Source organism: Solanum stenotomum, chromosome 9 (genome assembly GCF_019186545.1).
Source record: "Solanum stenotomum isolate F172 chromosome 9, ASM1918654v1, whole genome shotgun sequence".
Taxonomy (NCBI): Eukaryota; Viridiplantae; Streptophyta; class Magnoliopsida; order Solanales; family Solanaceae; genus Solanum; species Solanum stenotomum.
The window spans coordinates 47,578,921-47,593,287 of NC_064290.1; the positions used below are offsets into that span (position 1 = coordinate 47,578,921).

A 14,367-nucleotide genomic window follows, 5' to 3' on the forward strand; every position below is an offset into this window, starting at 1 on the left:
GACCATTTTCATAACATTGCACAATTCACAATAACACAACCATGATACAACATTAACAATGATTCAACAAGCCTTTCAAACTATTCTCAACACATCACACACAAATAATTAATCACATTTCCTTTTGTTACCCTATTTTCATCATTAGAATTAATCAATGTGGACAAGTCAACCCATCATTAAGTCTCATTACCCCCAAACACATATTACAAGGAAATACATGAATTCCATACACCTAACAAGGGTTTAGAAATCCACTTGCGTCAATCAATCAAGAATTCACTCCGGAACTTGAGCCTTCCCTTTTCGTTGGACTTCCAACTCAAAGCAATCTATTCAAATAAATGACCACAATAAGATTTCAAAACTAACAAGACTCGTATTATTATGTGTTTAGCTTTGACCCAAAAATCCACCCAAGTTTATAATCAAGTTCTTAAGCTCGATGTCAATTAGCATATCAACTCTCATATTTCTCAAATTCAAGCCTAGGGTTAAGTCATAATTTCCCCAAACACTATAACTCTAATAGCTTTCATATAATATAATACACCCAATATTTAATTTAATATCTCAATTTATCAAACTTGAATCAAAATATGACAACTAAAGAAAATAAACCAAAATCTGCCTAAATCACACATGACCTATACTTAACCTGCATACAAAGAAATATCCAGAACCTTATTTGTCCATAATTACCAATATATAATTGTTTCATGATTTTTGCCCACTATTTTATCCCAATCGAAATTGATACATATGGCCAATGTAAGACAAAATATTTATGAAATCCAAACATTAATTACCTACTAGTTAAATAATCGAAACTCCCCACCGATTGACAGTTTAATACTTTTCATATACACCTCTTATATTAACAATTTACATTCCAACCAAAACCGCTATAATCCATCCAATTTCTAATTTAACATATTAATATAATTATATAACTTATCACCAACCATTAATATACTATTCTTTTCCTATAACAACAATACAGAAACAAAATAAACTTAAGATTTTACCTGAAGCATGGGTTTCTTATCATGGCATCAACCCGTGCCCTCCGCCTCTCTCGTCTGACGCCCAAGTAATTTTCTCCTCTTCTTATTATCTTTTCTTTTCATATAAAAATAATCAAGTATAAAAGTGAAAAACCCTATTACTTATTTTAATATATAAGGGTCAAATAGTGTAGGGTCTTAAATAAATTATCACTTTAGCCCATTAACTATCGATTAAGTCAATTATCTACAATTACCCATCAATTAATTAACTGTAGTTAAACGAATATTTAAAATTTCCACAAATGACCTTTCGGGTCATTACACATTTATTATTTTTTAAGCTTTTTCAAACTTATCAATGGAGTTTAAAATTTTTCGATAGTCACAATCATCCTTCACATTATCCGCATCTCCTCATTTTAACCATCTAATGATACTAATATTTTTCAAACCTAAAAAACGAAAATTTTAGAAGTTGAGGCAACTGATTTGTATAAAAAAAAAAAAAGAGGCGGAGAAGAGTGAATGTGGGGCTGGAGAAAGAAAAAAGTTGAGGGTTGTGGTGAGGGGTAGAGGAGAGAGGGCTGGTGGAGAAGAAGAAAGGGTGGGTGTGGGTGAAGGAGGGTTGAAGAAGATGAATCTTATTTTTTAATATTTTGTTAAATTGATTTTTTCAAAAGTAAAAATTGTTTTAACTCGCTTTCAAGCGCGTGTAATCACGGATATTTCCAACTCACCAATATTAATGTCACATAAGCTCGGTCAATGATCAGAGGGGTTTAAAATATTGTGTTTTGATGAGTTTAAGGGTTTGGTTGGCAAAGTGACGAGTAGGAGGGTCCAACTGACAAATAAAGCCAAATACAGGTGTCTCCCAGGTCATTCCGTCTTTAAATAAATCGATCCTAAATATTTGATATTTCTAATATTTTGAGAGAATGGAAGCTCCGATTGAACTAATTCTCAATGTATTTTTCTCATATAATTATTGGGTACATTATTATTCACACATATCTTAAACATATTTTATAATATACCATAGAAATTAAAATAAAAATGAATACGTAAAAGGATAATTTATTCAACAGACCATTTTTTTGTCTTTTTTTAGTCGAATGATTATTTTGAAACAATAGAACTGATTCTATTGACTAGATTCATAACTCCTATCGTAATTACCTTAAGAGGAATAAATTTAAATTTATTTCAAAAGAAAATTCATCGAACTTCATACTATTAAAAAGAACATATTTTATAGAAATAAAACATTCACTATGATTCATCGAAAAGGACGAAAATTCCTTTTAATGAATAAATGTAAATATAACTTTCATATTTTAATTTTTGTAGAAATTAAATTAAGAACATGTGCAATGACATAAAGTCTTTTGTCCAACAGTTTTACAAATTCCTCCACGCTCACATGAATCAATGCAAAATTTCCAACATTTGCCATCGTTTTCTGGATTATCATCTTTCCCTGCTATACATGGACTTATATCTGGGTGATCCAAACAACACTTTCCATCTGCATCGACTATATTACTGCAACCTACAAACAGAAACGTATTCAGAATTTCGAGATGATAGATGCACAATTATGAAAAGATGGATGTAAGATACAAATTTGATCGATTTGACATTTAAATTTTTATCATGGAAAACAATTGAAATTTTAAAATAATAGGTCCAAAATTAAAATGCCAAAATATGTGAGAATTGAAAATGATTTGAGATAACATAAAAAAATTAATTAATGTAGGTTAAAAATACCTATGAAAAGTATAAGGAGCGTAAAAAGAAGAAGTGAAACACTCTTGATGGACATGCTTATATTAGTACAAATATTTGAGAGTTAATGTGTATATTTGTTGTGATAAGTGAGATGGTGATGGTGTTATTTATATTGTGAGAAATAGTTAAGGATCTTTGACTTTAATTTTTAAAAAATCTATACTTAATTAAATTGTTTCCATCCATTACTAGCTTTAAAAGGAATAGTGTTTATTATCTTTCCATCATAATAAAAAAGGTAAGGAACTTGATAATTATTTAATGAAATATAAAAAAAAATGATTATCTCATAATGAAATTTCCATATTGGTCCTAGCAATTGGAGATTGTGATGATAATGACAATTCATTATGAAAGTATACACAAAATTATGTTGACTTATATATGTCGTTGACTAAACAATAAGGTATACCATATTATATATATATATCCCAACCTCAACCAGTATAATACACTACGATAGTACTATATATGAGTTTAAAACATCGGTAATAGAACTAAAAAATATGAACTATAATTAATAAATAATACTTCATTTAAGCCTATCAAATTCAACGTATGTCATTATTCTAAAATATTTCTTTTCGGCTTAAGTCATATGCATCTCCTTAAAATTGTCCGCATATTTTATTTGAACACCTCAATCTATTTTTATGTCTATTGAACACTTTATTTGTTCAAAAGTCATTTCTATAAGACACAAATACTGACATTTCTAAAATTCATTTTGGATTATTTAACTAGTGCCAATGTCATGTGTCATCATTTTATTGGTATGTTTGTTATTTGCGGGTGTTTGAAATACCCACATATTTATTTTCCAATTAATTGTGATTTTATGTCAAATAGGGATAAATTTGTTAAGATTTATGTGTTTAATAGTTACAAGACTAAATTAAGGTGTCTAAGTAAAATGTGCGGACAACTTTAAGGGCGACTATGATTAAGCCCCTCATTAGTACTTCTCAAGATGAACTCAAACTAATGTGTTGAATGACTCTATCTACGTGATAACATCATTGAGTGTGTATATTGATTTGTTTCAAATTCATACATTTCTTGTAAAATAATGACACGATGTTATATGAATTATAATTATTTTCATATTTATCAAACTCTCTGTATTTATTTGAATCGGCGGATCATAATTACTTTGATAAATATCTATGGTGCAACATTACTTATATTGTAATCTCATCATTAATTTTTATTTAGATAACAATAAAAAAAATTAGTAAAATATAGTTCAACAAGATTTGAAGGTGTGTTTCAAAATAGGCTATTTTGGAAAGACTTATGAGGTTCTGTCTCGTGCAAGCAGATACTGTCACAGTCAAATATAAGATTCAAGCACTTTCTCATACAGGGTATCATGTCAAAAACAAACAAATTGAAACGGAGTAAGAATATCAATGTTCAAAACCCAATGGCAGAAACCATAATATAAATTGAACAAAGCACACTTCCATTTTAATATTGAACAATGAGAAAACCAGAGGCAACTGGTATACTTAACCCAAAGACTATTTTTTAACCTCTGATAGAAATGCATCTAGTTCAATATTACAAACAGTTCAAAATACAAAAAACAAACTTCTAAAGAAACAAAACTGTTGCTTAGTTTTAGTTCATCCTCCTGATGAGCTCATTGATGAAATTCTCGCGATTTCCAGCATCACCACCTTCAACATAGTGGTTTCTCTTCTTTTTTAGTCCACCAAGAGGTGCCTTGAGTTGGAAAGGCCATAGGAAGTTGTTAGCCTCCTTGAAGTGTGGTCCCACAGTGATGATCTCGTGGACGAGATCTTCAATGCAAATAATTCCATGTTTGCCCAACACCTACAACATGAGAGCATTGTGATGAAAAAACTGTAGAGATTGAGGTATCCTTTCGTTAGAAGCTTGGGAGATTCTTGAATTTACAACAACCAAGTTCTTCTCGGAATCAATTCTATATGTTATGTTTTATATTATACATCATAACCAAAAAAAATATCCAGATGAATGATGTTGAAGAGAGGTTTGTTAGAACACTATGAATGAATTTCAAATATATTTTGCACCAACCTGCTCAACGACAGCATTGTCGGTCAAAGCAATTCTCTGCTTGTCTACCTTTCCATAACCTCGTTTGTAGATCAATTCTTTAATACTCTTCAAGTTGGGATAGCTGAGAAAATTAAAGAGATTCATCAATCAATAACAGATAGAGGAACTCCGAAATCAAAATCAACCTCAGAAGGACACAACGCATTAGAAAACATATAGAAAGATACCCGTATGTAACATATGGCTCAACCCTATGCAGCATGTTCACAGTAGCCTTGTTAACTTTCAAGAAGACACCGTTGAAGATCTGTCATATAGCAAAGAGTCATCTCATTAGACAGACAAAAATGAGCTGGGTAAGTACTAAAAAAGAACAATAAGAGAGACCTGCATAGAGAAAAACCAAATAAATTTCCATGTACAAAAGTTTAAAAGCAATTCAATGGCAAGTTATCACATCTTCAGAAAAGATCTAAGAAAACAGTAACCGGCTATCTAAAACAAGAGCAGAGCTGTAATGAGAGGACAGAGATTGGTATGTCCTTTCGCAACACAACTTACTAAGACTTTGGAAACACCTCACTAGCAGAAATCATGAAGTAACTACAAAAAGTAAAAGATGTACAAAGTAAATGGCAGTCCAATCATGTACTATCACAGGTATAGGATTAAACTATGCAAGGTTACATGATAAGAAAGTGTAATGAATGAATCCACTAAACAATGCAAAGCCTACATGTAAGAAAATGGAATGAACGAATCAACTCCTCCATCCAAGTTCAATGTCAATGTTTATCGTGGCATGACAGTAACAATTGAAATTGGAAGCTGAAGTGCTACTCTAAATCTTTTGGACCAAAAACAACACCTAACTGACCATAATAATGGTGCAGTCCATATCCAAGTTGAGCAGATTGAATCACTTAAAGTTACAAAGTGGCATGGAAACTAACAGAAAGGAAATATAATCCAATAATACATAAAGTAGATCATATTCTTGTGACAGCCAAAACTTGAACCAGCATCCTCTTGCGGATTTTTATACATATTAAACAGGAAACATCAATAACTCACCTGTCGCAGTCTGAGAAGCTGCAGAATCTTTTTTGTCTGAGGAGGCATTGCGTTAATCCTGAAAATTCGAAATTACAGTCAATAAACAAGACTTAATTCATCAAGTCCCTGAGTTAAACAATCCAGCAACTTCTTACCCACGGATTCTGATAATGAAAAGCAACTTTGCTTCGGGGTCAACATAGAATCCTCCCTTCAATCGTGCTTCGCGCTTCAAACGGATCAGCTCCTTCTCCTAAATGCATAAACACAAACTCTTAAATGCCTCATTAACAGAGGGAAAAAATCAGCATCATTTACTGACATTGAGTTTATAAATTACCTGCTCTGAGTACTCCTTAGCATACTGTTTAGCTCTGTTATAGATAAGTTTGCGATTCTCAACACACTTTTTCTTGGCGACTGCAAGCTCTTGCTTCTTTACAAGAGCCCACTCCTCATTCCTTTTCTGCTTCTTCAATACCGACTCTGGAATTACTACACCTCCCTCACCCATATCTCTACTCTACAACACATAAATACAAGTTTAGAAACACAGTATTAACATCAAGCTTACTAGCTGAAATAAATTCAGTTAAACCAACTACTTTACACCACAAAAACAGCATGGTTAGAAAAAAGACCAGATTTTAACCACTTTCGAAATGGCAAAAGGGAATGTTACATCAAAAACAAACAGAAATTAACACAAAACCTGAACAGAAAAAAAAAGAAGANCCCCCCCCCCCCCCCGCCCGAAATTTCAAGGATCAAACAGTTCGTTATATTAAACTGGAAAAAAAAACTCAAAAACTGAAGCTTTTGACACAAACCCATTTCAACAAATCAAAACCTCAGGCTATTATCTAAAGCCCCAAATCAACGATTCGATCAAATGATTTAACTATATACACAAGCCCATTCCAAACAGCCTAAGCCTTACATCTTTTTCTTTAGCTCAAAAAAGATGATTTTTTTTTTTTCAAATGCTCAAAATTTGATAAACTCATAGCAAAAACATAAAGGCAATTGTAAAATTTTGATTACCCTATGGATTCCTGCGGCGGCGTCTCTTCTCTGCAGTGTTCTTCCTTCTCTGCACTAGCTGAGTTTACGTTCATTTCATTTATGTAGTAGGGTTTTGGGAAGATGTTGTAAATTTGGGCCTGTTGCATGGCCCAATTAATGAGGCCCAAATTTAGTCGCAACATCCAAAATTATCCATCTATCTATGTCGTTTTAATTTGTTTGATGTATTTTTTTTGAAAAAATTATCTAAATACACGTTTATTTTGTCATAACTTTCTACCATTTGAAAAACTTACAAAAATGTCTACTCTCATATCCTCGGATACATCATTTTATGTGATGTATCGATCGGATACATCATTTTACGCGATGTATCAAGATGTACACGATGTATCAAGACGTTGAGTGATATATTCGAAATTGAGACGCGATCTATTGGGACGTTGAGAGATGTATCTGAAATTGGGACACAATGTATCGGGACATTTTGGGATGTATTCGGATTCCACCAAATTTAAGGGATTTTTGTAATTTGGAAAAGAGTAGGGATGTGATGTAATTAGTTCTTAACAGTGTGATATTTGTGTAAAATTCCCTTTTTTGTGTGTTTCAAAAATAATGATATTTAATTTTACATGACATGTCAAAGATATTTTGGTACATTGCACATACATTTAATTTCGTACCATTGTATTAAAAATCTTTTTACTTTTTTAAACTCTATGTCAGGTCAAAATAGGTCAAACAAATTAAAACGAAAGGAGTATAACATAAACATAGTGATAAAATTGAATAGCTTGACCTTTAAATGAGTTTAATTTTTAATTTTTGTCCCTTAAATGACCAGGTCTAGTGAGGCATACGTTATTTAAAAATTAAATTCGTGTATTATAAAGGGCAAAAAGAAAATAAAGATCAACGCAAGATAGGGGTAAATGTGCAAGTGATTTCCATTATAAGGGTGACTTCATGGGTGTTTGGGATGAACTAAAATGTAAAAATACGCATAGAATAATATTTCTTTTTAATGTAAATTATAAATAATCATAAGAGATTACTTCCAATAAGACTTGTCTATATTCTAATTGTCCCTTTAAAAATTATGTTGCAACAGTTATATCATATATGCATAGTAAATTTAGTCTATTCACTTTTTTGTATTCTTAGTAATATACAATTGTAAATATAGTTGAATCACACTTCAGTATGCAACTTGTGAATTGTATATCCTATAGGTATATGCATACATGACATAACCAATTTCATAAATTTGCTAGGATATTTTTATTTAGACATTCAAATTAAAATATGTTTTAATTGAGAACCTTAGTTTCTGATAAAATATTATAATTAGACACTTTCCGTTTAAATTTTAGAAAAAATTATGTGTATTCTCATCCGTCTATTACGTAGTTAAATTAATCATACAAATATTATTTCATTTTCTTTAATTATATACATTCGCATCAATAAAACATAAGATTTCATGTGTTTTCCACTTGATGTTGATGCTTATACTTAAAGGAGATGATTGTTTATAGGAGATGATTGCTTATACTTAAAGGAGATAACATATTTTATGTGATAATTTAAAACAATTTATTAAAAGTTGATGTGTTCAGTTGAAACAAGACTTAATTCCAGTATCTAAGTAAATATCACGACAAATTTAAAAAACTAATTATGTATTAAGCCATAAATAAGTAATTACATTAGTGAAGGGAGATAAGGGGAAGAGGAATGTTATCCAAAAAAAATAAAAATACGCCATAGTCAATTTAGCCAAAAGTGATTTCATTGGTTCAATATACAAATCAAACAACTATAAGCATATTATAAATTTGGTTCATATTTTTTTACAAATTCCTATATATCATGAAATAATTAAAAGAGAGAAAAAAAACATATAGAATATCTCTTTTTTCCCATAATAAAAGTCAACTAGCTAAATCTTCTGCTAGCTTAGCTCTTAAATCTTTTCGAAGTATTTTCCCTGATGGAGCTTTTGGAATTTCTTCTATGAAAAATACTCTATTTATTCGCTTGTAAAATATAACCTGTATGAAACATAATTTATTTAGTCACGTATAATTAAATTATTTCTAAATATATAAAAAAAAAAAACGTCTTTTTCTAAACGAACTAATAAAAAATGATATTTACCTGTTGGGATACATATTGTTTAATCTCTTCCTCAGAAATATTACTACCATTTGCTTTCACTACAAATGCAATAGGAACTTCTCCAGCAACTTCATCTTTCATCCTATAATTAAATGGACAGGTCATTAATTCGAATTTTTTAAAAAATATTTTCATAAACTAATTTTATCGCAACGACTTACGGGACAACAGCAGCATCAATAATGTTTGGATTAGAAATAAGCATAGCTTCTAATTCAGCAGGAGCCACTTGATATCCTTTGTATTTTATTAATTCTTTTAATCTATCAACTATGAACACTTGATCATCATCATCTATGTATCCAATGTCACCTGTATGTAACCATCCTTCTTGGTCTATTGTTTCCTCAGTTGCTTTTGGATTATTCAAATATCCTATTCATATTCAAAAATTCGAATTTTTTTTAGGTTAGTATAAACTTATATGCAACGGAAATAAAAAAGAGTGTGTGGAAACGTACTGTCAGTATGTAAAAGTTTAATTAATACATTAAAGGAAAAAACTACATTACTAGACATATTTCACTATCATAACACTAGATACACATAATATATATGTATCTGTATGTATCTAGAGATTCACATGTAACTGGGATACTAGATACTTGGGAGAGTGGCGAGCGAGATGAGAGAGAGGTCAGGGAGGTGAGCGAGATTTGCTATGTATCTCAGATACATACGAATCCACTTGGATACAATGTATCTAGAACAAATTATACTTAAATCCAACCTTATGTATCTGAGATACATGTATTTGGAGGCATCGAAATCTGGTAAAATACATAAAATTGTAAACTAAAGTGTATCTAAGTAATTAGCTCCTAAACTAATGGGATTTAGGTAAGTCTCTGCATTAAATGGAGTTGGAAAAGAAACATTTCATATTTGAGCCAATAAACATGGACTAAACATTTGTTGAAGCCCATATATTGTATTTTAATGGGCCAGAAAACTTCTAGGTCTCATTATACTTGGATCAAAACACAACAATAAAGTGTATTATTTGGGTCAATTAATATTATTGGGCCTGACTATGATCTCTATCGATATACTTAATATTAGAATTAACGCGAACGCGTATATCACCTTTCATGATCTGATCACCTCTAATGCATATTTCTCCAGCATGATTCCGGGGAAGCAGTGTTCCGGTGTTGCTATCGACGATCTTCATCTCGGCATTACGAACAACTGTCCCACAGGAACCTGATTTGACATCAAACCGTTGTTTTGCAAATGCTAAACACATTGATAATACTGGGCCTGCTTCAGTCATGCCATATCCCTATTCAATTTAATTTGTATATCACAATAAGTCATAACATTAGTTGAAAGACTTTAGCCCAAATTGCACATGATTTGGTCTTTTTCTAGCTTTATTTATGTCTTTTGTCATAAATGCTGTTTTGTTTGTTAAAAATTGACATTTGATGTAATAAAATACACTGACAATAGTAGTACTATCATGTCATCTAAATGAAAATTATAATGATCCATAAAAATGAGATTTATAACTTGGAAAATAAAAGGGTAAAAATCAAACTATCTCTAAATATAAAAATGTATCATTTATTTTCGAGATAGATTAATGATAAAAGAATGTACATGGGAATGTTAAATAGATCGCCCTCCTATCATTGTTTTCTCCTCGCAAACCAGATCTATTTAGTTGTAAAGCTTAACTAATATACAATGTTAATATAAAATATATATATACTCACTCTTTATTTGTCTTACTTTTCTTTTTTGTCCCTTTTTTAAAAAAAGAATGTCTCTTTCCCCTTTTGACAACTCTTTAATTCTAATTTTCCACGTGACATGTTTTAGACTAGAAAATTAAAAGATATTTTGGTATATTCTACATATCTTTAAGTTTAAATCACAAGATTCAAAAGTCGTTTTCTTAATTTCTTAAATTCTATGTCAAATTAAAATCAAACAAACAAATTGAAACGGGACAAATATATATACCACAAGTGTGCTTCAACTTATTATAGCATATTATTTACCTTAATTTTTAGATTATTAATTATTTGTTTGTGGTCTTACACCATAAACAAATATTATGTTCTCTTAAAACTTTTTTATGATGATGGTGTTCGAGCCATGGCTCTCGCGCATACACCTCAACTATTTCAATTCAGGTACCTAATAACTCAAGTATAGATACTAGAAATATTTGTCTATCAAAACTTAGACAAATGAAACGAAATTACTTAATTCTTTTAGTCCATTTCAATCACTAGGCCGGCTATATACATATAGTTGAGTGCAAATATTCTTCTATAACACTAGAAATTAAAACTTATAAAATATTTTTTTAAAAAAAATTATATAAAAAATAAAATAAAAAATTGTAGGATTTTACCTGTCCTAGTATGGCATTAGGCAATTTAGCTCTAACAGTATCTTCAAGCTCTTTTCCCATTGGTGCTGCCCCTGACATTATCATCCTTATAGATGACAAATCATATTTATCTACCAATGGACTTTTTGCAATAGCCAATACTATAGGTGGCACAAATGGTGCAATTGTTACTTTATATTTTTCCACTAACTCCATTAATCCTTTTATCTCAAATTTTTGCATTATCAAAATAGTTGCACCAACTCTCAATCCACAAAGCAAAATTGAATTGAGAGAATAAATATGAAACAATGGCAAAACACACATGATCACATCTTCACTATGGAAATAAAGATTAGGGTTTTCACCATCAACTTGTTGTGCCACACTTGTAACAAGTCCTTTATGTGTTAGCATCACTCCTTTTGGTAACCCCGTCGTACCGGATGAATAAGGTAATGCCACCACATCATCAGGAAGAATTTTTACACTATCAGATAAAATGATGTTGTCATCATTGCAATTGTTTTCGTCCGATTGATGAGTAGTAGTTAACAATAACTCCGCGAAACTAAGGCATCCATCGGGCAACGGCAAGGAATCGTCCACACACACGATTTTAACTCTATTTTCCTCAGCGTAACTCTTGATTTTATCGACGTAGCAAGATTGTGTTACGATGAGCTTCGCGTTCGATGCTTTCGCTTGCTTCGTGATTTCGGACGGAGTGTAGAACGGGTTCGCGGTCGTGCTAATCGCGCCTCGGAACGACGCTCCGAGGAACGAGAACACGAATTCGGGCGAATTCGGAAGTAAGAGCATGATGACATCTCTTTGTTCGATACCGAGTTTGTGGAGCCCGAGGGCGATTCTTTTGGCAGTAAGATCAACATCGGCATAAGTGTATGTCGCACCCGTGGCACTATTGATTAAACAAGTGCGTGAACTAAATTGAGAAATGTTTTCAAAGCAATATTTGTGAAGAGGTAAATGATTTGGGATGTAAATATTAGGAAGTTTTGATCTAAAAATGTATTGATCATCATGATCATGATGATTAATTTCTAATTTGTTGATCTTTTCTTCCATAATCTTTTGTTTTTGCTTTGGAGAGAGAGAAAAGAGAAGGTGGCTTATAGGTATAACTTAGATGAATAATCTTTACATTCAACTTTGGTTTGTTTGGGAATTGGTAAGTTATAGACAAAGGCAAGAGGATTAGGTGATGATAGAGGGGTCTAGTAAATTAATGGATTTGCTATTGGTTAAAAAATGGTTTAGAAAAGCATATAAAAGTGGATAAGCTACCTTTGCCAGCTCATTATTTTTATGCATTTAAGTTATATATATTAGAACGTCAAAAATAATATAACTGGTGTAATTTCATAAAATGAATTTGGGAAGAATAAAATGTATACAAACTTCATCTTTATGCTTATAGATAGAGACTAGAGAAGTTGTTTTCGATAGATTCTCGATTTAAAAGAAAGTTATTCATAAAAGAATTTTAAAAAATGGCAATATAATATCAAAATACGAATTACAAAATAAAGCAACAGATAGTAAAATAACATAAAAGAATAGAAAACTACGTAATTACTAATACTATAAAGTTGTGTTTACACTATGAGTGAAATTTACACGATATAGAAAGTTAATTATTATATTATCAATTGATGTTTATTAAGATATTCAGCAATAAATACCTAATAAGCAATATGATTATGTGTATATATTTTTTCATCGTTAATGTATAGAACTTAAACTCAATACTTATTATACACAATTTATAGTAATAATAGAGGGTACAAATTAAATTGTTTTTGTTTTAATCAGAATGTTAGTGAAAATAACGATTTTTCGCATATCAGATTTTAAAAACGAAATAAACATATGATCCTCGACTTTAGATAGAGTGTTTAGCGGACTATATAGTGCATCCATATTTGTCGAAAGAATTTAATATGGTATATTCTTATGGTTACGATTGAATTATTGCAATCAATTATATATATCTAAATATCCAAACAGTTGCAAATTCAACAATTTATGTGTTATAAACACAAAGATTACAATTTGGTTGTAAATCAAAATTGATTTCGAAAAATATGATACTATAATAAGTTTATACGTGAATAGAAACTTTTTCTTCATTAAAGTTAATAGTTATACTAATCAAGGGTTATATTTGGAAACAAATCAAGATTGAATTCATTAACTTGTTTGACCATATTAAGATATATGATTTGCTCTTCGTAATTCAATTTTGGACGATTCAGATATTGATATTATTAGTGTAATTTAACCTGTAACAGCAAGCAAGTTTAGATAGAAGTTCATGTGGAGATATTACGTTAGCAAAAGTGTACGTACATGCTCACCTAACATAATGACTAGAAAAAAACATAACTTATATTAATGCACTAACCTATATTGTAATATAATAATAATAATGTGTTTTTATATGAAAGAAAATTAAATCTAGCTAGGTCAAAACTTTGAAAAAGTCTATACACAATGTAACAAATGGTACAGCTTACCTACTTTCATACTAAAATAGTTATATATAGTTGTGTGCATGCTTTGTTTTCTTTGTTAACTTACATATATTTAGTGTTGTGAGCACCAAAAGTTTCACAATAATAATATTCCTTTTGTTTCGTATTAGATGTTACATTTTTATTTTACATGACTTATTAAAAATCATAAACAAGAAATGTATTTACTAATTTACACTTAACTCTTAACAATATAATTAATATTTTTTACTTTAAAAATAATTAATTTTAAGGGGAATTGAAAAAAAAAAGTTATTAATTCTATTTTAATTTTGTAAATTGGTAAATATTTTGGAATTGATGTTTTTATTAATGTTGATAATTAATATGAGAATAAGGGAGT

At 30.4% G+C, this 14,367-nt stretch overlaps 2 protein-coding genes across 2 annotated transcripts; both read right to left on the reverse strand.

The window, feature by feature from the left end:
• Positions 1–4,194: 4,194 nt before the first annotated feature.
• Positions 4,195–7,019, reverse strand: LOC125876944 (60S ribosomal protein L7-3). The gene is made up of 7 exons (XM_049558237.1): positions 6,954–7,019; positions 6,250–6,432; positions 6,065–6,162; positions 5,928–5,985; positions 5,081–5,160; positions 4,872–4,974; positions 4,195–4,643 (listed from the first exon to the last, which is right to left on the reverse strand). The coding sequence occupies exons 2-7, from the start codon at positions 6,421–6,423 to the stop codon at positions 4,428–4,430; spliced, it is 729 nt and encodes a 242-aa protein (XP_049414194.1). The 5' UTR covers positions 6,424–6,432; positions 6,954–7,019; the 3' UTR covers positions 4,195–4,427.
• A 1,587-nt stretch (positions 7,020–8,606) lies between these two features.
• LOC125877866 (4-coumarate--CoA ligase 2-like) lies at positions 8,607–12,746 on the reverse strand. Its single transcript, XM_049559144.1, has 5 exons — positions 11,488–12,746; positions 10,206–10,404; positions 9,281–9,494; positions 9,099–9,201; positions 8,607–8,992 (listed from the first exon to the last, which is right to left on the reverse strand). Exons 1-5 carry the CDS (start codon positions 12,553–12,555, stop codon positions 8,873–8,875), a joined length of 1,704 nt encoding a protein of 567 aa, XP_049415101.1. The 5' UTR covers positions 12,556–12,746; the 3' UTR covers positions 8,607–8,872.
• Positions 12,747–14,367: the final 1,621 nt, after the last annotated feature.